Source organism: Onychostruthus taczanowskii, unplaced genomic scaffold (genome assembly GCF_017590055.1).
Source record: "Onychostruthus taczanowskii isolate IOZ18803 unplaced genomic scaffold, ASM1759005v1 scaffold81, whole genome shotgun sequence".
Taxonomy (NCBI): Eukaryota; Metazoa; Chordata; class Aves; order Passeriformes; family Passeridae; genus Onychostruthus; species Onychostruthus taczanowskii.
The window spans coordinates 874,364-900,915 of NW_024506002.1; the positions used below are offsets into that span (position 1 = coordinate 874,364).

At 53.5% G+C, this 26,552-nt stretch overlaps 1 protein-coding gene across 1 annotated transcript; it reads right to left on the reverse strand.

Moving 5' to 3' along the window:
* Positions 1–3,348: 3,348 nt before the first annotated feature.
* ZNF185 (zinc finger protein 185 with LIM domain) lies at positions 3,349–22,921 on the reverse strand. The gene is made up of 26 exons (XM_041424316.1): positions 22,897–22,921; positions 22,458–22,593; positions 21,786–21,845; positions 20,853–20,891; positions 20,580–20,654; positions 20,318–20,386; positions 19,744–19,824; positions 18,306–18,389; positions 17,413–17,451; positions 16,791–16,874; positions 16,352–16,426; positions 15,571–15,651; positions 15,176–15,244; positions 14,602–14,685; positions 12,729–12,812; positions 12,225–12,308; positions 10,745–10,837; positions 10,122–10,202; positions 9,559–9,708; positions 8,929–9,036; positions 8,586–8,681; positions 7,503–7,580; positions 6,053–6,121; positions 4,914–4,994; positions 4,014–4,116; positions 3,349–3,447 (listed from the first exon to the last, which is right to left on the reverse strand). The coding sequence occupies exons 1-26, from the start codon at positions 22,919–22,921 to the stop codon at positions 3,349–3,351; spliced, it is 2,127 nt and encodes a 708-aa protein (XP_041280250.1).
* Positions 22,922–26,552: the final 3,631 nt, after the last annotated feature.

Genomic DNA, 26,552 nt, shown 5'->3' on the forward strand with positions numbered 1-26,552 from the left:
AAAGCGGGTTTGTGAGGGGGAAAGGGGTGAGAGGAGGAAAAGGATGAATGAGGGAAAAATGAAGGAGTGATGGTGGGAAGGAGGTGAGTGAGGAGGAAGAGGGGTGAATGGGGGAGTGCATATCAATGAGAGGAAAAGGTTTAAAAGGGGGAAAAGGAAGTGAGAGGGAAGGGGATAAGTGATGGCAGAAAGGGGGTAAGTGAGGGGGAAAGGGTGAATGAGTGGCTATGAGAGTGAGGGGGAGGAAAGGGAAGGAGGGAGAAAGGCAAGGAAGTGAGGGAAGAGGGAAAGGGAGAGAGGAAGAGGAGCAAATGAGGGGGAAAGGGCTGAGTAGGGAAGGGATGAGTGAAAGGGAAAGGGTCTCTCCCTGTGCATGTGATCCAGAAAAATGCACAAAACACAGCTTAGCTGGCATCTCCCAAAGCTTTGGTGCTTGTAACGTCTCTTCAGGACAGCTTTATCAAGCAACAATAAAACTAGCACCATTCTTTGACATCTTCTTCCCAAATGTGCCTGTTGGACCCACACACAGCCTCTGGCACCTCCTGATAAGAAGCGTGTGATGTTTGGCAGTCACCAAGGCCACATGCTATGAGCAGAATCTCGTTTTTGTACCGGTCAGCCTGAACACCGCATCCGGCACTGACACTGCTCAAGGTCTGTCCTGGTGTCAGCTGGGCTAGTGTTAATTTTGTCACTCTGCTGTTAATTTTCAGATGCTCTGGAGAGGTTTGGTCTGTGCAGAAGATGGGATTTCCAAAAGCAGAGGTCCCTGTGCCACCATGGGAGCTGCAGTACCAGGATGGGTTTGCCTCCACCTCTGCTCAGTCACCACCAGCACATTTCATACCCTTTATTTATTTGATTTCATGTGAAATAATCTGGTCAAGATTGGTCCCCACAAGCAGCAGAATCCCAAGAGAAATAAGATCTTTTTGTTAAAGAAAATGCATTACCCCATCCATCATGTAGGAAAAAATCTGTGTGCAGGTGACCCTTCTCCACAAATACCAGGAAGATTCACCTCTTTGAATAATTCATTTGTTTTTTATTCGTGGGGTCAGCAATTCTTCAAAGCTCAGACCAATACAAATCATAAAGCATAACATTTTTATAATAGCTGCAGGTTCCTTTTGGGTGATACATGTCTTTAAGGGGGAAAAACCCCTCCTGTCAGGGAGCTGTGCAGAGCCAGAAGGTTCCTTCTCAGCCTCCTTCAGGCTGAGCCCCTTTCCCAGCTCCCTCAGCTGCTCTCAAACAAACAAAAATTCACATGGGGGATCAGCGTTCCTTTTTCCCCAGGTAATTACAGGATTTTAGGAGAAGCTTGGTTTTCAGCAATTCTTGGCTGTGAGGATGGGGAAGCCCTGGTTGCCCAGAGCAGCTGGATCCCTGGAAGTGTCCAAGGCCAGGCTGGACAGGGCTTGGAGCAGTCTGGGCTCATGGAAGGTGTCCCTGCCCATGAACTTTAAAATAGATGAACTTCTTCCAGACCAAAGCATTCTGGGATTCTATAGTTCTATGATTCCTAATGCTTCCCATGAGGAAACAGTTAGTCTGGACACCTGACTTTTGAAAGGTTTCAGTATTCAGCATTCCCAACCCCTCAGCTCTGAGATAAGGGTTAAAATGACACAGTTCTGATTTTACTGAGTGCAGCATCTGCTGGAAGTTCAACGCTGTTAGTGAGCATTTGGGCTGTGAACAACCTACAGCAATGAGAGGTCTGGGCAAAGCCCTGCTGAGGGGGAAAGTGGGATTTCAGCTGAGCAGAGCTCTTTGTCAGGAGAGGGAATCGAGATGCCCCTGCTCTGGCACAGGACAGCTGCCCTCAGAGCTGGAGTTAAACCCCAGGGGAAGGACACTGTTATCTCCCCAAGCAGGCAGCAGCCACAGGTGCTGCTGCAGCATCCTCGGGGAAGAGGCAAGAAGGGGAATTAAAGCTGACACACAATTAGAATAGAGTTTGCAAGTGCTCCTGGAATCCTGGAGAAAGCAAATGGAAATCAGGCAGAAGCTATTTCTAGCTGAATTTGGGGTTGAAAGACACAGAAATAGGCTTTCACTAAGGACTAAATTCAAACCCTCCCAAGAATCCAAATTTAGTGTTTAAGGCTCCCAGTGTCTGTGTGCCAGCTCGCAGAGCCTGGCTGCACAAGGGAAAGAAATACAAATATTATCAGGAGAGACTCGTGGCCATTAGCTGGGATAAACCTGAGGAGCTGTGCCTGACTCCCAGCTCCGGGAGCACTCGGAATCTTCATGCAGCTAAAGCCAGGCTGGGGGGCTCAGCACCTCTGGAAAATGTTATCTTCGAGGAGGAGGCTGCCTTATCTCGTTGCCATCACTCTTGCCTGGAGCAGGTGACAGCATCAACCAGCAGGTGCTGAACTCATCCACGGCCACGGGGCAGCGAGAGGAAAAAGAACTTGGGGGAAGCAGGAGCGGGAGTTCTGCGATCTCGGCCAGTCAGGAGCTGCGGTATTCCCAGGCGTGCCGCCGGGCACGGGCTGCATTCCCAGCTCCGCAGGGCCCTGCAAGCACACAAAGAGCGGCTGAGCACGGGCAGATCCCGCCGGGAATGCGACCTTGGATGTCGGCGGAGCCGGGAGCGTGCGGGGATGGGCACCTCACCAGTCACATCCCATTACCAGGTACGGGGAGCAGCGAGGCAGGAGCCCCCTTCCCTGCTCCTCCTCCTGCTCTGTGCCGGGAGGCACCGGGAGCACACGAGGTCTCCCAGCCCCAGAACAGCAGCTCTGGTCGCTGCCATGGCACCTCCTGCTCCTTCCAGATAATCTGACAAAATCAAACCGTGCCCAACCCGCTCCTGTCGATCTGTTGGAATGTACAACCCTACCCGAAGGTTTTCAGCTCAGAGGATCTTTACTAAAGGAGTAAAGATCCTGCACGAGCTGCACCTGCCGCCCAGGAGCTGTGTCCCTGTCAGGGGAGTGTCACAGCTCCAAACCACCCGCAGTCCCTGCACACAGGGGGTCAGCTCAGGACACATTGAGGGACCTTTAACTGCCTTCCGTGGGGACTCTCCACCTCTGAGGGACATTTCTGTCATCACTCAAGCCAGCCTCTGCCTGTCACCCCCGGGAAGCCACCACAGCCTGTTTGTCACTGAGATTCTGGCTCCAACCAGCACCCCCGGGACAGCACACAAGTGAGTTTCCAGCCAATGCTGCAGCAAGGCCACTGCTTCCCACTGAATACCCCAGCAAGATCCCTGCCTGGCCACCCTGGAAATGTGAGAGGTAAATGCCCTTCACCAGTGAACCCTGAGCTCTCACCCAGCCATCCCCCTGGGAATGCTTTCAGAAAGGGGACCTGGAAACCCACCTAGAAGAGCTTCTCGTAGCACTTGTCACAGTGGACAATGTCCCGGTGGATGAATATTTTATCCAGGAGATCTCCCATTGCTTTGTGGCAAATTCCACACTGCCAAAGGGAAAACAAGGAGGTTGGACAATGGGCAAAACCCCACGCAGGAACAGCACAAGGGAGGGGGCAGAGGTCTCTGCATCATATTATTAAAAGGTGAGGATGCAACCTTTGAGGCTGCACTTTCCTACAACAGCCAAACGTCCCTGCAGGCCTCTTCCTCCCACACTCCCCATCCCTCCTCCTCCCACCTTCCTCACATCCCCACACAACTTCCTTGCAAGCCCTGCAGGGTTTGAGGATTCAGCCACCTCCACTAGAGCACAAAGAGCACAAAGCAGCAAGTCTTCCCCAAGGACAGTGGGGCAAGGACATGAGGGTGTTCTGAGGATGCTGCCAATAATAAAGAATTCTCCTTGTTCTAACATTTGTTCAAGGACCTGAAAACCTTCTGGGGACACCTGTGACTGCCTGACTGTTTTTGTCCCAGTGTGAGGTAAGGATTTGGCACACCCCATGTATGCAAGGATTTGGCACACCCTCTGAAAGCCTGGGGATGGAATTTGCAGGAAGATCCCTGCTCCCAGCCCTGCCATTCCCAGCAGACAGGCACTCGGGCTTACCCTGAAGCAGTACTCGTGGCAGTGGATGTTCAGGTGCTCTATGATGATCTTGGGGCAGTCTCGGATCTCCCGGCTGCAGTAGCTGCACAGGGGCTCGCTGGACCTGGGAAGAGCAGGGCAGTGGATGCCTCTGTGATGCTATGGTTCCAGTCCCAGCACTGGTGCCAAGGGTTTATCCCAGCCATCAGCACTGCTGTCCATCAGCAGCCTGCTCCCACAGGTGTAACTGTGTGAGTGACAGAAGAGGGGACTGTGCTGTCCCAGGGGTGCCCCACAGCAGTGGGGCAGGACAGATCTCAGAATACTACAGCTGTGGAATCATGGAATGGTTTGGGTGGGAAGGAACCTTAAAGCCCATCCAGTTCCACCCCCTGCCATGGGCAGGGGCACCTTCCACCATCCCAGGGGGCTCCAAGCCCCAGTGTCCAACCTGGCCATGGACACTTCCAGCCACAGCTGCTCTGGGCACCCTGTGCCACGGCCTGCCTACCCTCCCAGAGGAGAATTTCTTTCCAATATCCCATCTAACCCTTCCTCAGTCAGTGAGAAGGCATTCCCTTTTGTCCTGTCACTCCAGGGCCTTGGAAATAATCCCTTTCCATTTTTCTTGTGGGCTCTCTTCAGGCTGTGGAAGGCCACAGTTAGGTTGCCATAAGGCTTCTCAGTTCCAGACTGAACAACCCCAATTCTCTCAGCCTTTCCTCACAGGAGAGGTGCTCCATCCCTCTGACCACATTGGTGGCCTGCTCTGGACTGACTTGGAGTCCATGTCACTGTATTTCCATTTACTGTGCTGCTGTTCCACAAACACACCCCAGCGTCCTCAAAAAGCAAACCCTTGCAATCATTTCTGACTGAGAATTTGATGAACCTGCCCAAGGCAGCCCTGCCCTGTCCTACCTGTGCAGGGGAGCACTGGACAGGTAACTGTGGTGGCTGTAGCTGCTTCTCTCCAGGTCACTCAAATCCACAAGGCTGCCACTGTGGAAGGAAAGAGGCAAAAATCAGCACTTGGCAGTGATATGTGGGAAGAGAATTTTGGATAGAATCGTAATCTAATGATTTGGAATATCCTGGCTACTTGTTCCTTGGGGAGAAGGTCTTCCAGGTGCCTTCCCAGGGCACAAAGAGGAACCTTTAAGTACCCCCAGAGAGGACTCTCCAGGCAAAATTCTTCTGGTCTCACAAGGACCCTCATGTTTGCATCCGGCCCCTACAAATAGCAGCTTTTCACTGCTACAACTCCAAATCCTGCACTGTTTGCAGGAAAAGGCACAGAGCACATCCCTGGTTTCACCCCTCATCCAGCCGAGTGTTCCCTCTCTGCTTGAGTTTTCTGGATATTTGGCTTATCTGTGGCTGCTGACAGCAGCTTTGCTGAGCTCTGGGGCAGGCTGGAGATGGAGGGAATGTAATCAGCTCCCCCAGGGATGACAGCAGAGTGCTGAGGGAGGATAATTCCTACAGGGAGCCTCAAACTGGTGTGAACTGGTGCCACATCACTGTGAGGATGATGTGCATGGGGCCAAATCCTGCTCTTGTCACACTGGGGCCAGTCTGGGGCAGCTTCACTTGAGCAGAACTCAAAGGACTGAAGAATTAAGCTTGAAAATGGTACAATTTAACCTTTTTAAACTCATATAATGAAGTTTTTCCAGTGAGAGCCCTCACCCTCCACACTCTCCTCATGCATTCCAGTCATTGTTTACAGGTGCACAGTGAAACCTCACAGTGCCAAGCCTGCAGTGTGGTGTTTTCCCCCACCTCAGACACCAAGCCACTCCAGGAGGAGCTGGCCTGTCCCCTGGGAGCAGTGGGACACGGGTCCTGCTGTCACCCCCACGGCAGGAGGAGAGGGCAGGACCCCACAGAGTAGAACCCGCCCTCCCAGTTACCCCCCCTCCGGGCTGATCAGCTCCAGCTGCTCCCTCCTGGTGGGATGTGTGAGGCGGCAAAGCCCAGTCCTGGGCTCTGCACGCGTGTGTGGCACACGGGTGTGACACCCGGCAGTGACACCCGGTGTCCCCAGCGCTCCCTACCTGCCGTGGCGTGGCGAGGCTGCAAAGCCGCCAGTGTTCACGTACTCCTTGACAAAGAGGATCCCTCTCCTGGGAAAACGGGAAACATTTGCATGAGAAAAGAGCGGCTGGGGCTCGGGCGGGGACCGTGCGTGTGCCCCCGACACGGAACGCGTGCGGGAGAGGCTCGGAGCGATCGGGTGCCGTTGTTCTGGAATAAATCCTGCCTATCGAGCATTGTTGCTAAATACCAACTCCTCTAATTACCCACCAAAACAAATCGAGTTAATTGGAAAGAATGGGATGGATAATGTAACCCTTTCATCCAGTTATGGGTTTCAGGGATAAGTCTTTCCCAGCTCCCGTCAGGATTAGGCACACAATGGGCACGGGGAGAGCTCCCAGCTCTCCCGTTATCCCGAGCCCTGTGGCACAGCGCTGCTTCCAGGGGCTGCTCTGCCTCTGGAATATCTCCAGTGTTTTCAGCCAATGTGTAAACTGCTGCTGCTTGGCTGGGGACATTTTTACCTCCCTTGCATATTCCTGCCTTTTTCCAATCCCAGCTCCAGAATTCCATGTCCCACCCTGGTGCAGCTCTGTGCAGGCTGAGGGGAGCCCTGTGCCCTCCAGCCTGCAGCCCTGACAGGAATTAATCAGCCTTTTTCCATGGTGCATTTCCACTGCTGCCTAAACGCTGGGATTAATCCTCCCTTCTTACACTAAGACCTGTCATGGTTAAGGAAAGAAACCCCTTTTTTTCCCTTAAACCTGAGCACAGGCTCTTTCTATGTCATGGAATCATGCAATCATTAATGTTGAAAAAGACCTTTAAGATCATCAAATCCAGCCATCAATTAGTGCCACCACCTTGGTCACCACCAAACCATGTTCCCAAGTGTCACATCCGCACATTTTCTGGACACTTCCACCACCAACCTCAACTTCCCCTGGCCCAGCCTGGGGCCTTTCCCTCTCCTCCTGTCCCTGTTCCCTGGGAGCACAGCCTGACCCCACCCCCAGTTGTCCCTTTCTCCTGGCCCAGCCTGAGGCCATTCCCTCTCCTCCTGTCCCTCTTCCCTGGGAGCACAGCCTGACTGCCCCCCCCACCCCCAGCTGTCCCCTCCTGTCAGGAGTTGTGCAGAGCCAGAAGGACCCCCCTGAGCCTCCTTTTCTCCAGGCTGAGCCCCTTCCCAGCTCCCTCAGATGCTCCTGGGGCTCCAATCTCCTTCCCCAGCTCTGTTCCCTTCCCTGGACACACTCCAGCCCCTCAGGGTCTGCCTTTCCTGAGGAGCCCAGAACTGACCCCTGGATTCCATGTGGGACCTCAGCAGTGCCCAGCAGGGGGACAATCACTGCCCTGGCCCTGCTGGCCACAGTGGGTGACACCAGCCAGGTGCCAAAGCCGGGATTCCTCACAAGCAGGATGTCCCCACCCTGCAGCGAGGGGACTGCGCCCCCCTCGGTTGTTTACCCGGCAGTGCTGGAGTCAGGCTGGTACCCAGAGCTGTGGTGGGAGCTGCAGAGCCTCTCACTGGAACTGGAGAGGAGCCTGTGGAGAGAGGGAAAAGTCTGTGAGCCATGGCAGGATCCAAACTGGCAGCCAGGAGATCAGCTGCCACTGCTGGGAGGGCAGATGGACAGCACAGCCCTTTGCCAGACCTTGTCATGGACCAAACCAATCCCTTTCTCCTTCTACACCTGCCACAGGACACAGATCCTGTCCTGGAGAAGGGATTTGGGGAAGGCTCACTTGTAGGGTCATGAGCCGGAAGATCCGATGAGATCTTCCAATGAGGATGGGCTGAGTGAGTGGGAGCCTGACTGGGAGCAGCCAGGGAGAGAAAAGGTACAGGAGGAATTGCAGGAGATGGGAACATTCCCAAGGCAAATGGAACTGTCCCCAACTCAGTAATCTGAAGGAAGAATGCAACAAAACTATGGAAAACAGCTCTGTCCATCAGCTCAGCAATGAGACCTGGAATGAGGCTGACCTTTCCTAGAGCCAATCCTCTCAGAGCCTCCCCTTCACCCCCACAACCACTCCTTGTTACAGATCCCTCAGCCTTGCACTGGTAGCTGCATCCATCACACAGCACATGGATGGGCTGGCACTGCCAGGAGGGACTGCAGGGTGTCCAGGATAATGGTATTCCATACTGGATACCTCCTGCCCCTTCCAACAGCCTTGTTCTGGGAGCAGTTCTGTCATTTAACCATTGGCATTCTAGGGACAGCAGCCGTCTCTCTTTGCTGTGATCTCTGTTTTCCCACAGCAAAGGCCAGTTCCTGGCCAGGAACCAGCTCCCCATTCTCCTGTCCCTCTCTTCTGGCCTCCCACACAGTGAAAAATCTCCAGGGATTTTCTGGATGTATCCCAGACCCTTTGCTAGGCAGCTTTAGCTAGGAATGGTTCAAGAGCTGGTCTGTACCTCTGGATCATGCATCCACTCCCTGGAAACCAATCCTCCCTCTCTCAGCTCTTGGCTTTGCCTGCTGGCTCCTGTCATAAATTTCTGGGGAATTTCCCTCGGAGCCCTCGTGACTCCCCGTTTACCTGGAGCTGTTAGAGTTTAAGCTGTCTATGTAGAACGGCACCCTGTGGCTTCTCTGGGACATGGACATGGTGGGATCTCTGGGAAGGGAGTCGTGGCTGGGAAGAGGAAGTGGAACAGTCTCAGGCTCTGAGTTTGGCCACCTGAGGGATCCTCACACAGGGAGGGAATCTCGGATGGAATCTCCCTGCTGGGCACTGACCCCTCCCATTCTACAGCCAGGGCACACCCAACACATGCACACCCAGGGAGTTAGCAGACGGACCAGGATATTGGGACGCTGAGTGAGTGTGGCAGTGGGGAGTTCCTTGCCTGGGGAAGCTGGGATCCCAGCCCTGGACTCACCGTGCTGCAAGGGGGTTGAAGTCCCCGTGCCCCCTGGCACTGTCATACCAGCTGCTCCTGGGGCTGCTGCTCCCAGAATAAACGCTCCCTTTGGGATCCGCGCTGGGCCTGCTGGGGGGACACAAAGCAGGAATCTCTGGAGTCCCCACGCTGGGCTCACAGTCACTGCCTGGTTCTGGCACTGCCAAACCCTGGCACAGTGTGCAATCCCCGTCCCTGAAAGCGTCCAGAAAATGTGTGGATGTGGAACTTGAGGCTGTGCCTTGGTGGTGACCATGTGACACAGCTGATGATCACAGAGGCCTTTTCCAACCATGAGGACTCCATGATTCCATGGTTCCATCATGCACTCCCCCATGCTCTGCCTGTTTCCCCTGTGCCAGGTCTGTGCTCCACAGGGGCAGCAGGCTCCAAACCCAACACCTGAGCCAAGCCAAAGCATTTCCAAACATATTGCCTGGAGAAGCTGTGGCTGCCCCATTCTTGGAAGTGTCCAAGGCCAGGCTGGATGGGGCTTGGAGCAGCCTGGGACAGTTGAAAGTATCCCATGCCAGCAGCTTTCCCTGTCTCTGCATCCTAAAACCTTCACCTCCAAATCCTCATGCCCAAACCCCATCCCCAAATCCTCACCTGCTGATGCTGAACAGCTGACTGTCCACGTAGCCTGGAATCCTGTGGCTGGGCACAGAGCCTCCCAAGGATTGGCGTTCCTGGAACAGAGGCATGGGGGGCTGGGGCTCGTGGGCACTGCGAACACTCTCCTGGGAGCTGAAGTCAGACCTGCTAAAGAATTAAAACCAGTTTGACCATAAAGCCAAAGGGTGTCTTTGCTCTGAGCAGCTTTCATGAGTGTTTAGAGTCTGCTGAGGGTAGATCCTGCCACTTCCTACAGGGAACAGGGAAAAATGGGGCACCATGGTGTTAACAGAATCACAGGATCAGGGAATTCCAGAATCCCAGAGTGGTTTGGGTTGGGAGGGACCTTAAAGCCCACCCAGAGCCTGAAATACAACAATTCCTGTGGGAGATCTCTGCAGGGCTGTGCTCCTTCCAGGGGGAAAGGTAGCACTAGCAGAGCCTGTATTTGTTCCTGAATTCTCTAGACCAAGAAATGAGCATTTGGATGCCTTGGGACAGGCCAGGAAGGAGACCTGGAAGTATGTGAGGGATGTCCTGGTGCCCCGGCTCCGTACCTGTCCCGGCGTGGCTCAGACTCGTTTGCATGTGGAATCTCTGGAGCTGGGATGCTGCTTCCTCCAGGAACAGAGCTGGACCTGCCAAGACATGAGATCTGTATGGTTTGTGGAAGCTCTCTGAGCACAGAATTCCTGTGGGATGGAGATGCAGCCTCTGGAGAATCTCCTGCCTCAAGAAAAAAAAAAAAAAAAAAGTGCAATATCCCTGCATGGAAATGTGCCAGAGAGAATCATGGAATCACAGAACTGTTTAGGTTGGAAAAGCCCTCTAAGATCATCAAATGCAGCCACCCAGCACTAGACCAAATAACCCAAAGTGATGGGAAAAAAACAGATAGAAACCTGCATGGAAATGTGCCAGAGAGAATCATGGAATCACAGAACTGTTTAAGTTGGAAAAGCCCTCTAAGATAATCAAATGCAACCACCCAGCACTAAACCAAGTCCTCAAATAACCCAAAGTGATGGGAAAAAAACAGATAGAAAATCCAGACCTCTTAAGAAGCAGGGCTGAAAGGAAGGACCCCAACCACAGCACCTTTAGTCCCTCCTCCAGAGCCCCCTGCAGCAAATTCCCCACGTCCTCCCACCAGGAAAAGCAGTCCCATTATCACTCTTGCCTTCTTGCAGTGCTTTCCTCACTCTGAACACAGGATGACATTCCCATGTCCCTGTCCCTGCTCCCAGCAGTGTCCTGGGAGCGAAGATCCGACCTGGGGAGAAGAACACTCTGCTCACCCTCTGACTCCAAGGTGTTCTCACTGACACACCTGGGAGGGAGCCCAGTTTAACCAAGAGCCTCAATTCTTCCAGTTTAAGTGGAAAATATGGACAAAAGAAAGGAAATGAGTCCATAAAGTCCTCCCATGTGGACACCCAGCCTGATTGGGGAAGTTCAAAACCAGACCCAGCAATACTATGGAGCTCAATACCAAATTTGATTGCTTATTGTCTCTCCCTAGACACCCTTTGCTCCCAAATCTAAAGACTAGGAAGCAACTCCTGGCAGCCCAGCTGGACAGGGTTTGATGGCTCCAGCTAAGGAGGATCTTTTCTCCCAGGTTTTCCCATAAAACCATGGTAAAAGGTTCATCCACTAGAAGCAGCACTAGAATCAGGCACAAGAAGGCCCCAAGTTTCACTAGAGGAGGTTTAGGTTAGATATTGAGAAAAATTTCTTCATGGAAAGGGTTGTCCTTTCCATTTCTTCATGGAAATGTTCAGGAAATGCGTGGGTGTGGCACTTGAGGACATGGGTTAGTGCTGAATGTGGTGATGGTGCTGGTTGATGCTTGGACTTGATCCAAGAGGTCTTTTCCAACCTTAACAATTCCATGATTCTATGGAAAGGAGAACCTGGGAGAATATTTATCAGCAGGAGGGAAGATGCCCAAGGAATGACCCCTCATCCCACAGAAGGCAGGGGGAATATCCCATTCCTTACCCAGCCCTGCTGGGCTCAGTGGGATCCTTCAGCCTGGGGGGCTCTGGGGGGCTGTCATGGCCAGGAGCTCCTTGGCCCCTCTCAGTGAGGCTGGCTGAGTCCAGAAATCTAAACCAGAGATCCAGGATTGGGAAAATCCATACTGGGATGGGCAGAAACCCATTCCCTGGAGAGGAGCAGGCCAGGAGCAGGAGCCAGTTTGTCCAGAGCCATTCCAAATGTCCCAGATCACCAACCCCAGACATCCCAGATCTCCAACCCCAGACATCCCAGATCACCATCCCCAGACATCCCAGATCTCCAACCCCAAACATCCTGGATCACCAACCCCAGACATGCCAGATCACCAACCCCAGACATCCCAGATCTCCATCCCCACACATCCCGGGTCACCATCCCCACACATCCCGGGTCACCATCCTCAGACATCCCGGGTCACCATCCCCAGACATCCCAGATCTCCATCCCCAGACATCCCAGATCTCCAACCCCAGACATCCCAGATCTCCAACCCCAGACATCCCAGATCACCATCCCCAGACATCCCAGATCTCCAACCCCAGACATGCCAGATCACCAACCCCAGATGTGCCAGATCACCAACCCCAGACATCCCGAGTCACCACCCCCAGACACCCCAGTCCCCCAGTCCTCACCTTGTCTCATCCCAGTAGGGCTGGTGGTGGGATGGGCCCTCAGGGTTCGTGGAGCTGCTCCTCTCCTCATAGCCCAGGACAGAGCTGGAAACCACAGCAACATCCATCACATCCCTAAAATCTGGCACCTGGATCCTGGCACTGCTCTGCTCACCAGGCCAGCCTTGTGCCAGCCTGCACTGGACTTTTCTCTAGGACAGCCCATGTCCCTGTGTTCCAGCTGCTCCCAGCTCCTTGCTGCTGCTCCAGCATCCCTGGATTATCAGGGAATTGAAAGGGAGTGACTGAACCCCACTGAGGACACAGGAGGAGGAAAAATCTGGAGTGCTGCACTTAAAGGAGATGGAGGGGGATAAACACAAAGCTCTTGGTTTATTTAAACCTCAGTTGTTTCCATCCTTGAGAAAAAAGCAGGAGAAGGAGCCTCTTTCTGTGACTGCCCATTCAGGTTTCCCTTTATCCTCAGGATTGTTCCTACACCCACTAAACTCACCCTACTCTTACCTTTTAAAGGAATATTCTGTGTCCTCGATGTGCACAGGGGCTCTCTCAGTGGAATGAAAGGGGACATCAGACTGCAAGGGTGACCTGGCAAAAAAAACAGGGAATTTAGAGCTTCCAAAACTTTCCAGGGGATTTGTATGGAACAGCAACACAGCACTTTGTAGCCCAGGAAACAGGAAAGAATTGCCTCAGAGAACTGATTTTCCCTCAGAAAAACCCATTTGCCATCCTATCCAAGAGGAGGAGAGGCTGGTGGTGGAACTGAGACAGTTACTGTTATTAAATTCCCACACATCTCTGTACAGGAATTTGCTGTCCTGCCCCAGGATGGAGCACCTGGACAAAGCACAATAGGAGTGACTTTGGGGAAGACATTCCTACATCAACAGCAGCAGGTCCAGGCTGTGGGATCCTCCCCACCTCAGCTCACGGGGATGAATTAATTTCATAGAATCCAGAAATCATGGAAAGGTTTGGGTTGGAAGGACCTTAAAGCCCATCCAGTGCCACCTCCTGCCATGGGCAAGGACACCTTCCACTCTCCCAGGGTGCTCCAAGTCCCATCCAACCTGGCACTGAAACCTGCTCACCTCAATGCCTTTGTTGGGCCAATACAGGGAAACGAATCCCAGAATAATGGACAAAGGAGGGAAGCAATTCCAGGGAGATCAGTGCTGCCAACAGCAGCAATTCCTCCCTGACCTTGTACCCCTGGCAATGTCAGGGAGCAAAGGCTCAAAAATCCTGTGGGATGGAGGCACTAAAGGCACTGGTAAAACCGCTGGATCTGCTCCCAGAATCCCAGGGGCTGGCAAACCCCTCCGGGATCATCGAGTCCAACCTGTGCCCCACCCCCACCTTGTCCCCAGCCCAGAGTACTGAGTGCCACCTCCAGTCCTTCCCTGGACACCTCCAGGGATAGGGACTCCAGACCTCCCTGGGCAGCCCCTTCCAATGCCTGACAACCCTTTCCATGAAGAAATTCCTCCTGAATTCCCAGGCTGTTTCTCTGGGAAGAAGTTGTGTAACAGTGAACAGAAAGATGCTGCTCCCACTGTTTACCCACACAGGATTTTCCTTTTCCAGTTGCTTTGTTGCCCAGTTTGGATTCTAATCCCAGCCCTACTCCAGACAAGTTGCTTATTCCCAGCCTAGCTCCCTCTGGAAGCAGAGGGTGCCAGCCCTAGGCCCTGTGCAGGGTCACACCTGGTGTCCCCCTGGGAGGGCTCGGAGGGACGGAGCAGCTTCTCCGGAGCATCCCCAGGTGTGTGCCAGGAACCAGAGCTGGACCTGTGAGAGAAGGGGGTTGGTCCCAGCAGGAAGTTCAGCAAGAGGAGAACACCAAGAAGTAAAAATATCCACCATGAGGTTCTCCTGGCTCCAGTGGAATATCTTTCCCCCACTCCTGCTGAGCCATGGATATTTCCTGAAGGGCTGAGCCCCAGATCCAACCCACTCATCCTCGTGTGAGGAAAGCAGCTGGAAGAACCCAGGCCTTTTGAGCTACTGGGTCAGGCCCACCCTCCTCTGCAAGGGCTGCTCCCAGAGCTCATCCACAGGGCAGTCCCAGGTCAGGAGAACTGCCCCCCACTCTAAAATGAAGGAGAAAAAGGGAATTTTCCACTTACTCTGGTGGGTAAAACTCATTCTTGGCTTCTGTGTGCCCAGAAACACTGGAAAAGAGAGACACAACTTGAGGAATGTTCTACAGTGACTTTCCCCTGCATTTCATAGAGCAGAGAGCAGTTCTGCAAAGCCCATATGGAATCTGTTTTTCCATCAGTAAATATCCATTCCAATATTGCAGCCAGCTCCAGAACTGCAGTTTATGGATTGTGCAGTGCCCAAGTCAGGAATCCCACAGTGACTCTACCTTCCATTTGTAGAAGCCCTTATGGCTCTGGGGGCCCCTTCATCCCACGGGAACCTCTCAGGCTTTTCCTTCAGAGCTTTGTCACTGGACAAAAAGGAAAATTCCAGTGAAAATGGGACTTGTCAGCATCTGTAGTGTATCATCCTAGAAAAATATGCTGATATTTGGTTGGGGACAAAATGGGGTTAAATCTCTCCATGAGGATGGGCAGGGCTGCATTCCTGAGCCCAGTGGGTCTGACTGCAGATCATGGAACCATGGCCCAAGACCAGCAGGAGCCAGCAGGCAGCAAGAGCCAGCACAGTCCTCAGAGGTGGGACAGCTCCAGGGAATGGCAGCAGGAGGCAAAGGGAGCAGCAAAATAAAGGGAAATTCAGGGAGTGGAATGTTCAGGGAGGAGAATCCCAGAGCAGTGAGGGAAGGGAGGAGATCTCTGCCAGGCTGCAGCTTTGCCAGCAGATGCTGCTCTTGGAGAGCAGCCCAGCCCGGGCTGGGGGACACCAGGAGCAGGGAGCTGCTGCTCCCGAGCAAATCCAGGGTCAGCAGCACAGAGCAGCCCCTGCCCATTCCTTACCCATCTCCACCCTGGGACACCGTTTCCAAGGAGAATTTCTCATGCAGGGCCTGTTTGTCCTCACCATTCCTGCAGGGAAAACAGCAGGAGCATGAGCTGAGGGAGGGGGTGAGGAGCCACAGGAGATGCACAGAAAGGGCTGCAGGTGTGGATTTCGATTCTCAGCACAGAGCTGGGCAACGTTCAAACTGTGGCAGGCCCTGGCTTCCATCTGGGAATGTTTCCTCCCAGATTCTTCTGCCCCTTCCCTTGAATTCCCTGTGTGGTGTTTGCTGTTCTGTGCCGCTCTGTGTCTTGGAGGATTTTGTGTCTCCAGGGAATCCCCCCAGGCATAGCTGAATTCTCCATCCTGCCCTCAGGGGATCCTGAGGCTTCTCCAGGGCCTCCAGACCCACCTGATTTCAGCAGAAGTGGAGATTTTCCCTGAAGTGTCACTCAGGGATGGGGATGTTTGGCTCCTGCTGCCTGGTTTGGGGCTGCAAGAGAGGACAAAGGACAAAATTGTAATTCCTGGTCAAACCAGCTCCAGCTGCAGCAAATCTACCCTGCACTGGAGTGTTCCTGATGGGAATGAAGAAAATGGGAATGAATCATCACTCTTCTCAATCCATTCGCTGGCAAAGTCATCTTCTCAGAAGCAATTTTAAATGAAAAGCACTGATTTTGCCAGGAATTTCCACTTTCTACAGTGGCACACTAGTAAAAGCACCAGGACAAGAAGCCAAAGTGCTGTTTGCAGTGAGAACTATTCCACCTTTTTTATACAGGCACGGATTCAGTCAAAAACCTTGGAAAACAAATAAAAATTATTCCCTCATACCTGTTTGGCAAGAAAGGGTTCAGCTGGATGGGGCCTGGAGCAACCTGGGACAGTGGAAGGTGTCCCTGCCCACAGGGGTGGAACTGGATGGGCTTTAAAGTCCTTCCAACCCAAACCAGTCAGGATCTACATTTGGTTTTTTTCCTTTTGGGTTTTGAGCCCTTCTATCAGGATATTGCCAGATCCTGACATGGGTTTCAGCCATAAAATCTTTATTAAGAGCTGTCTGCATCCAGAAAAGGCTTCCCATGGAAAGATGGATTTGGTTCCTCCCCTTTCCCAGAGTGGTGCTCACAGAGGTCTCTGACCTTCAGCCCAAACTGTCCCACCCATTCTGGCTGTGCTGGAACTCCTACCTGGAGGGAGAGGCTGCTGCTGCCTTTGGCTCATCCCAGGAAGACCCAGGGCTGGTTTTTCTTAGCCCATTAGCACTGAAAAAAAAAAAGAGAACAAATCAACAAATCAACAAAACATTAGTCCAGGTGATTTTTAGGAGCTTCTCCCATGGGAGCACAAATGCTGCTTTGTGCCCACCGCTCCTGTGCTGCCTCCTGAGCAGTGTCCCTATGCTCTGTGGCACTGCTGTCACTCACATCTGCCTTTCTGCTTGCATTTAGAAACTGATTTTTCCCATTTATCCCAGCTGGAGCTGTTTGTATCTCCAGTGTTTCCTGGGAGGTCTCCTCTGCAAACTCTCCACATCTGGTTGTGTTTGGACAGCTGATAAAAGCAGTTATCCCCAGAGCTGGCAAAGCCCTGCAATCAGACATCCCATCCTGAGGAATGAGTGAGTACCTGCTGCTCTCCGGAGCAAACCTGGATGAACCTGGCACGGTCGGACTCCTCCTCTGCTGTCCTTCCTCCTCTTCTATCTCAATTCTTTCCACAGGGAGAAAGAGACAAATGCCACATTATTTCCTCTTTTCTGTAGCTTTCCAGGGAGCTTATCCCTGGGTTCACCCAGCCATGATTTCCCTGTTTCCTGAGCAGGTTATTCCTGCTGCTCCCTGTGCTCCTGCTGAGCATCCCAAAGGGCAGAATGCAGCCAAGTCAGTGGGATTTTTCCACACAGCATCAGCTGAGTTCTTGGGTTCCAGAGGGAGCCCTGGGCATGTTTCCCTGTCCCACAGACAGCTCTAGGAGGGAGATGCCTGAGGAGCATTCTCCTGGCTGGCTGGAGCAGCTTCCCAGGAAACACGAAGGCTGTGGCTGAGTCTCCCCAGTTTCAGGCTGTCCATAACCCAAAGCACCATGCATTCCCAGTTTTTACAACAGTTTCTCCCAACAAACCAGCAGGGTCCAACCCCCAGAATCCTTTTTCAAGGAATTGTTCTTCCTCTGCTGTGAAACTCCTGGGATCTGCTATCCCAGCTTGGTACATGCACACAGCCCCAGCTCCCCGAGGTCCAGCACCTACCTCTTGGCAAACAGGGGTGGGAATTCCTGTGTTGGGCTGCTGTGGAGGAAGGATTAAGGAGCAATTAAAGGATTGGAGGGAAAGACAGTCTCTGAGCAGGGGCAGAGCCCCCCCAGACCCTGCGCCAGGTGTGCAAGGTCCTGTCACCCCTCTGGGCAGAGCTGGCCCCAAGCAGGGGTGACACACCAATGACACAATACAACAAAACTGCAGAGAGCAGCTGAAGGGCTGAGGCTGAACATGGAACTCTTGATTGCTTTAGGGAATTAGGGTCTCCCATGGATTTTCTTTTCTGGAAGTTTCATCCCTCTCAATAACGAATACTTGGAGGATTTCCCAGTTCTGCAGAATCCTGCAGATACCATGGAATCCTGCAGATACCATGGAAAGGTTTGGACTGGAAGAACCTTCAAGATTTTCCAGCCCCACCCCCTGCCATGGCAGGGACACTTTCCCCTGTCCCAGACTGCTCCCAGCCCCAATGTCCAGCCTGGCCTTCGGCACTGCCAAGGATCCAGGGGCAGCCACAGCTGCTCTGGGGACCCTGTGCCAGGGCCTGCCCACCCAGCCAGGGAACAATTCCTAATTCCCAATATCCCATCCATCCCTTCTCTCTGGGATGGGGAAGCCCCTCCCTGTGTCCTGTCCCTCCATGCCTTGTCCCCAGTCCCTCTCCAGCTCTCCTGGAGCCCCTTCAGGCCCTGGAAACGGCTCTGAGCTCTCATTGCAGCCTTCCTTTCTCCAGACAAACATTCCCAGCTCTTTCCTTGTAGGGAAGGAGCTCCAGCCCTTGGACCCCTGGTAGCCTGGCCTTGGCTGCTGTGTTGGAGACTCCCTTCAGCTCCAGCTGCCCTTCCCTGGCTCCTGTCCCACTCCCAGCCTCTGGCACTCACCCGTTGCTCTTCTTGGCTGCAGACAGGACGTAGGCGCGCTCGCGGCCGGCCGAGCGCCGCAGGACGCTGTTGGCAGCCTCCGTCCTGGAGAGGGGAGAGAGCGAGGGAGGGGCTCACAGCCTGCTCATCCTGGTGCTCCCGGCTGGCTGGAGCCTTGGACGGGCAGGGAACAACCCACTGCAGGCTGGGCTAACCCTCAATGAGCTCCTGCGCTCTGAGGAGCAGATTTCATGGAATTGTGGAATGGTTAAGGTTGGAACAGGCCTTTAAAATCATCCAGTCCAAGCATCAGCCAGCAGCACCACCATGGTCGCCATAACCCATGTCCTCAAGTGCCACAGCCACAGGCTTTTTGAACGCTTCCAGGGATGGGGACTCCTCCCCCACTGCCCTGGGCAGCTATGCCAAGCCTGGACTATCCATTGCAGACCTGGACTGTTGCAATATTGGATTCCATGGACAGAAAAATGGGACATGGGTTCTGTGGCTGACACTCCACGAAGTGTCTGCACTGACCTGGGTACTACCACGTGTCCCAAAGGAGAAGGGATCACTTCCAGGGATCCAGGGGCAGCCACAGCTGCTCTGGGCACCCTGTGCCAGGGCCTGCCCACCCTCCCAGGGAACAATTTCATCCCCATATCCCATCTATCCCTGCCTTCTGGCAGTGAGAAGTCAGAAATTCCCTGTGTCCTGTCCCTCCATCCCTTATCCAAAGTCCGTCTCCAGCTCTTTAGTGGTTGGACCTCGGGGGACAATGACCAAGTTTTCCTTTGTACAAGACTTGTGTCTGAGGAAAAGGGGCCTCAGAAACTCCATCAAAGGCAACAAGGTTGAAGCCAGAGAGACCAGACCTGTTCCTGTTCCTGTCCTGTACCCCATCCCTGGAAGTGTCCAAGGCCAGGTTGGACACTGGGGCTTGGAGCAGCCTGGGACAGTGGAAAGTGTCCCTGCCCATGGCAGGGGTGTCACTGGATGGGCTTTGAGGTCTCTTCCACCCAAATCACCCCGGGATGATTCTCTCATCTTATTCCTGGTAGGAGAAGGACGGTCCAGCCTGGAGCTGGCCACGGGTGCCAGTCCTGGAGCGATCCCAGCTCTGGGGCGCACCCGCGGTGGGGGGAGCTGGGCTCCTCCCTCCTGCCTGTTTGTGCATCTCCATGTTCCCCACGGACACCACGCAGCCCACGGATCCCACAGTCCTTCCCAGCTGCCTGGGTAACTGGGCCGTGCTGTCAGGCTGCATCACGTCAGCAATTTAATTCCGTTTTGTTGGGAGCGCGGTGGCCCGTGGGCAGACGGGGCTCGGAGCAGGGAGAGCTGTGATTATCCTTGGACTGCACCCAGGCTGAGCCGTGCCTGGGTGCACCAACCCCCCAGGATGGAACAGAACTTGTCACTGTCCCTGCAGGAGCACGGAGGAACCTCCAGGTCTCACCTCTTCTTATGCTCATCTGGAGAAAAAGGCACATCCTCCTCCTCCCCATCCACGGATTTCTGCCGGACGTTGTACGGAGCTCTGGGGAGGGAGGGAAGGGAGAGCCAGGGTCAGGGAATTGCTGCTGTGGCTGGGGCAGAGGCAGCAAGAGCCAAACAGAAATGAATCCAAGGGATTGGTTCAGACCCTGGAAGACACCTGTGTTTTCCATAGGGGTGCACATGTCCCTGAAGGACTTTTTTCCTTAGTCCAGAGGCCCCATCCCCATTTCAGATCAGAGCCATGCTCTGGGACACAAAAAAGCTGTGCAGGAAATGCCCACAGTGCTGTCCTGCCTTTCTCCAGGCTTCAGGAAAGCTCCAAACCCAGTTCCCAGGCTGCATCCTCTATTCCTGCCTGGTGATGAAATCCCCTCCATACAAAGGCCAGTGTCAGTTCAAGGAGCATCTCCTGGCCCTGGGAGGTGGCCCTGGGAACCACTGGAGTTTTCAGTGGAAGCTCTGGCAGCTCCAGGGGCATTCCCAGGGCTCACACTGAGCAGAGACAGGAGGAGCTGCTCCCTTTGCCCACTCACAGTTTCTTGTAGTCCTCTGTGGTCATCCTGTATCCGGAGGGGGAGCGGCTCTGTCCCTTCAGGGAAGTGCTGGGGGAACACAAACCATGCCTGGGAATGTGACCTTCCCAGCCCTCCCCACCTCCTTCCCCGGGGCAGCTCCACAGGGAGGGGGACAACAACATAGCCCCCAATATCCCCACTCTGATTGCAGGGAATGCTGCTCAATTGAAAGGCAGCATTTGCCTTCTTTTCAGGAGGGGACAGGGGAACACCCTCGTACTTTTTCTGTGCTTGGCTGGAAGGTGAAGGATCCGGCACGGACGAGCTTTTGTCGATGGTCCTGGTGAACACACCCCTGGGGAGGGAAGGGACATCTTAAACTTTTGGCTGGAAAATGTTTGGAGCCAAGTTCAAACCAGTGGTGAAACAACAAGGCTGGCTCCTGACCCTGAGCACTGGGATGTCCCCAGCTGATGGAACCCAGGAGGGAACATTTTCTGCTCCTGATTCAGTTCTCCCCCTGCAGTCCAGATCTCTCCCATTCCATACCCACCTGATGAGGTATCCAGGCTGAGGCTTGGATGCAGAGGACCTGTGCAAAGAACAGACATCAGGGAGTAAAAAACATAGGGAAAACAGCAGCACCAGGATTGAAAGGGAATGTCCACATGGATGTCAAAGCAAAATCCAGCTAAGCAGGCCTGGAGGGATCCCACAGCTGGATTGACTCTGGAGGGATGTTTTCAAACGAATAATCATCAGAACAAGCTCTATAAAGGTTTTTTTTTTATATAGGGAAAGTGAATTTTAAAGTGAGCCAATTAATATTAGCCATGGTGGCAGTGTTCTCTGACCCAGGTTGGTGGCACAGGAGGGGGAAATCACACATGATGCAGATCCTGATTATTTTATCACTGGAGAGCAACAGCTGCACTCCAACTCCTTCAGGTGCATTCCCAGGAGGCAGCACAGCATGGCTCCCCTGGCGACCACCAGGAGTGGGGAGAGCTGCCACAGGGAAAGGGAAGCAGGGAAGTGCCCAGGGGAGAGGACAGAGCTCTCACACAGGGCCAGGCCCTTCCCAAGAGTTTGGTGTTTCAGGATATTCCTCCAAGCTCCTGAGCTCCTGGAGACCCCTCGAGCTCTGCACCAACCTCAGCCCTACCCAGAGCTCCCCCTGCCCTGAGGAGCCCCTGCCTGGAGCACCAAGGGGTTGCACCAGCACAGCAGCTGATGTTCCAGCCCAGCCTTGTGGCATCAGTGGCTCAAAGGCTCCCTCCCTCTGAATTAGTCATCCCTGCATCCTGCTGGACCTCTCAGGAGCCAGTCCCTGCTCTCTCCAGGGTGAGACATCCCTGTGAGCAGGGCTGTGCCCAGAGCTGTGCTGGCAGCAGGAGGTGAGGGGGGCACACAGTGAGGTGAGGGCTTGCACCGACCCCAGCAGACAGCAGAGCAGGGAAGAAGTGGGATGGGCCCCTGGAATTACCTGTCCTGCTGGGGAGCAGTGGGTTTGGGGGCTGGGGGTCTCCCACCAGCCTGTCCAGACCTGAGGGAACAGCAAACACAAGGATGTGGTTAACTGGTTGCTGAACATGGGTTTGGAGAGAGGGGAAGAGAAGAGGGATTTGGAATTGAGTCTGTTCTCAAGTAAAGAGGAGCTGGAGCAGACTGGTGTTCCCTGGCACAGGGCACTGTGTGACACCCAGGGAACTGTTTGATCTCCTGCCTCTTCCATCCTAAACTCCCTCCAGGCCTGCCCTGAGTTTGTCACTCCGAGATGCTGAAGCACAATCTGGCTTCACAAAGCTTTGGAGCTCTCCTGAGCCTCCCAATCTGTCTGGGCTGCTGAATTCCAGCTCCAGCACAAGACATTTGTCCGAGCTTCTGCCCAGCCTGCATTTATCAGAAACAAACAGGAGCAGCAATTCCTTTGGCACTGTCACTGCCTGGCACCACGGGCGCCCCAAAACCTGTCACAGCACATCTTGTGCAGCTGGAGACCGGGGTGCATGGAGAGCCCAGAGCTCCAGGAGTGTTTGGACACTGCCCTCGGGCACAGGGTGGGATCGCTGGGGTGTCTGCAGGGCCGGGGGTTGGATCAGTGATCCAGCTCAGGGAATTCTGACAGGGAAAGGGAAGGAGAAGGAGATGTTCTTACAGGGGGCTGCTCTTCTCTTCGTCTGAGTCGGAGTTGTGGTGCTGGATCCAGCTCTTGTCCCCTCGCAGGGTGGTGCGAACCTTCATCTGCCGGATGATCCTGCGGCGATCCTCGTCCGTGGGCGGGATCAGCCCTCCTGGGAGAGCAGGGAGAGGGAGGGAAGCACTCACAGGACCCGGGGCAGATGGGGTCCATCCCAGCACCGAGCCACTCCTCTCTGTCAGAGCTTCCAGCGCTGGGTGAGACTTTCCCAGCTCTGATGGAAGATGGAGACGTGGCCATGCAGACCTCGGGATCGGCATCCCGCTGGATCACAGAGGTTTGTACAGGGCTTCACACCTCACTGAAACACCTCCCTGTGGCCTGTCCCAGCAGGGACATTCCAGCAGCTCCAGCTGGGCAGGGGAGACAGAGGAAAACTGGGAGAGGAAGAAATTACCTTTAGTGACACCCAGGGACATCATGGTCTCAGCAGCACCTTCCCCTCCTGCCACTGCTCACAGCCAACAAGCCCCTGCAAGAAGTGGAAAAGGGGATAAGCAAAATATCAGCTGGGGTATAAAAACCTGACAGGCATGGGGAGAGGAGAGCACAGCCACAGAGCCACAGCAGTGGTGGCACAGCCAGAGGACGGGGAGGCTCTGGCCTTGCACCAGAGCTGGGATTCCTCCCCATCCATGAACCTGCAGCATCAAGGACAGGGAAAATCAAATCCAGCCATGCCAGAGGTGTTTTTCCAGATCTGGGAGGAAAGTGGTGGAGGAGACCTTGCAAAAGTGCCCAGAGGCACTCAGCTGGGTCAGTCCTTCTGGAGTCCACAGAACCCCCAGGACCCTGGAGTACCCTTGGGATTTGTGTCAGAGTGGATGAGAAGGACCAAGGTTAATTCAGCACCTGGCTGTGTTTGTCAGAAATGGTTCCGTTCTGTTTGCACTCCTAGTTTTTCCATGGAAGCTGCAGGATGAGCTTTTGGTTTTGGAGGAGAAAATCCTGCATTGAATCCCAGAATGGTTTGGGTTGGATGGGACCTTAAATCTCCTCCAGTTCCAAACCCTTCCTTGGCAGGGACACCTTCCAACTTTTACCACCCCCAGTCTTCCCTTGCCAAAACTCTCTCCTGGATTCTGGAATGACTCTGCCAGTCAGAACTAAGAAGGCCCAACCCTCTTTGAGAGAATCTAAAAGGAGGTTGTTATTCCCTGCTGGTGGGCCTGTCCCTGCAGTATTCCTGGGTGCTGATCTCATGGCATTGGGCTTGGCAAAGCCTCCTCCCCTGGCTTGTCTCAGCCAGGGATCTGCCCACTGCTCATCCCCTGCTCTTCCCATCAGGATCATGAACAATTCCCCAAGGCTCCTCTCCCTCTGCAAACATTCCCAAGCATTACACCAACCCCCGTGCAATCCAAATATGCAACAGGCAGCTGATATTCCAGTATTCTTTCTGGTATTTGGAATAACCTGTGATTTATGGTCCAGCTCATGTCCCTGAGCAACTGGTGCTCAGCTTTGGATACCAGCCTCTGGGATGGAGCACTGGGATGTCCAGGCAGCAGGAGATCCATAAAAATGGTTCATTCCCGCTGACAAAGCATCCAACATGAGGCACCCAGTCCAAGAGATAAATGTCCTATCTGCACAGGAGCAAAATCCCAATAAAATGTGTCCTCAGACTGCACACTCCAAACAGAGCTGCTGCTTAACCCCATGCTAAGTAACACAGAATCCCTATTTCCAAAGGCATGGAACACCACCAAGACAACACACACAGGTCATTCCCACCTCTGGGAAGCCCTGGGGCTCACAGGCAGCTTTGCTGAGAGCCAGAGATCCCCTGTTTTGGGATCAAGCCTGGCTGCAGTGTCCCACTGAGACACTCTGAAGCTCCCCATCCCATAAGGAAAGCCATTCCAAGCTACTTAATGAGGAAAGCAATTCCAGGCTATTCAATAAGGAAAAGGGAGCTGGAACCTTGTTTGGATGTCAATGTTCAGGGGCTCTGGGGCAGAGCCCAGCCCAGCTGTCCCTCTGCACACTCCCTGGGGTCCCTGCCCTGCCCTGGCTCTTTCCGTGCCCTAGGGTTTTCAAGCAGCTCCAGCAGCACAAACTCCTCTCTCATGCCCGGCAGGGAGCGTTCCCCATGGATCACAGCCCGTGGATGAACCAGGGAGCATCCATCCCTGGCTGTGCCCAAGGCCCCGGGGGGTGACCTGTCCCTGTCCAGCCATCCTGTCCGTCAGGAGTGCAGGCACAACCACAGCAAGTCTTCCCTAATAAATTCTTCAAGTGCCTGAAATCAGCAGCCCAGTCCTTAATTGGCAAGGATCTGCTTTCCACGGAAAGCACTTGAACAGCTCTAATTACCCTGCAGGAGATGAAACACTTGCTGTTCTTTCAAAGCTGATGGCAGCTCCTCTTCCCTGCTAGCCACCCTCCTTTGTGACGGCTCGGCTTTTAAATGTTAAAAACAAGTGTTCAGCCTGTAGTTTGTAGGGCACCTGGGGTAATGGCTCCTTTGTGCCTAACAACACCTTGCTGTCCTTGTGCTTTGGGGATGAGCTGGATCGGAGTTGGACCCAGCTCTGAGGGCTGAAGGAATGCCCGGGGAAGAGTGAATGGAGCTGCTTTGATCCCATAAATCCAGCTTTCCTGGGAGCACCCTGAGAGCCCTGAAGTGTCCCTGCAGCCAGGCCAGCCTCAGGCCCAGCTTCCAGCACTCTGCTCCTCGTGTTTCGATTCCTGGCCCTGGGATGGGTTGCCCCAAGCCCCACCCTCACTTTCCCATGCTGATCCCTGTCTTAGCTCCTTTTGGGACAGGAACCCCCAGGTCCCTGTGCTGCCTTCCCTGTCCGTGCAAGGCCTCGGTGGCACTGCAGGACCTTGAAGGTCCCTTCCAGCCTCCATGGCTCTGGGACTCCCGGACAAGGAGTGAAACTCTGGGTTCCTGGCACAAAGGGCATCCACAGACGCCAGTCCGTGCCCTCACCAGGGTAATTTCCCTCAGCCCAAACCCACGGGGCATCACTGCTGGTGCCAGCTCTGAAGTGACCCCGTCCTGCCCACGGTGGTCCCGGCTCCGTGGTGACCCAGTCCCACCCGAGGTGACCCAGCAGGGCTCCAGGCTCTGCTCCCACCAGCTGAGCCCGTGCTGGAGCTCTCCAAGGATCTCTCCCGTGCTGCCCCTGCCCACCAGCACAGGGCTCATTTCCCCAGCACTGGGCACTAATGGAGGGCCTGGCCGCTGACCCGCGGGCTGCAAACAGCACCCAGGGCAGTCACGCGGAAAAACCTCCTGTCTGAGGATAATTGATGCCTGGGCTGACCTTCACAAGCCTCAAATTAAAATGCATTTAAAGCTTGCAAGAGGTTTGAACCTCCTTCCTCCGAGCCTCCTCAAGCTTGCTGAGAGTTTTGGCCTCCAGGCCAGGTCCCCATCTCCTGCAAGGTAGGGATTTGTGGATTTTTTAATTTTTTTTTTTTAAGATAGGGATTAAATGTGTGAGATGATATTTTTGTTTGGACTTAGATGTTTATTAGTTTTTATTTATATTACATGTATATACTATATTTATATACTATATATACTATATTTATGAGTTTTATAGTACTTTACTAACAAACTAAAAAATTGAGTTGTGTTTTTCTTTTCATAAGGCTTTTATAAGGATAAACTAATTAAGAAATGACAAATTATTTTTATTTTTAACTTAATAACTAAAAACTTGTGGTTACTTTATCTATCAACTTTTTATCTAATTACACAATACTAAAACTCATGAAGAAGAAGGTGAAGGACTAGCTACTGCTCTAAAACTTCTATTGTGTTATATATATATTATTATATTCTAAAACTTTAAACTCCAAGTTTTCTACTATGTGATATAACACACTTTTATTCAAACTATATACTTATAATCTCCGATTGATCATTCCATTTTGGAAGCCTTCTTTCTCCATGGCCTCAGGCCAATGCAGTGTTCTCTTGGGGGTCAGTGCCTGGCAGCACCGAGAGTCTGAAATCCTCACTAGCCAGGGTCCCAGCACCAATGGGATGTGGCACTCAGCAGGTGGAGCCCAGCTTTTGGACACCCACGGGAA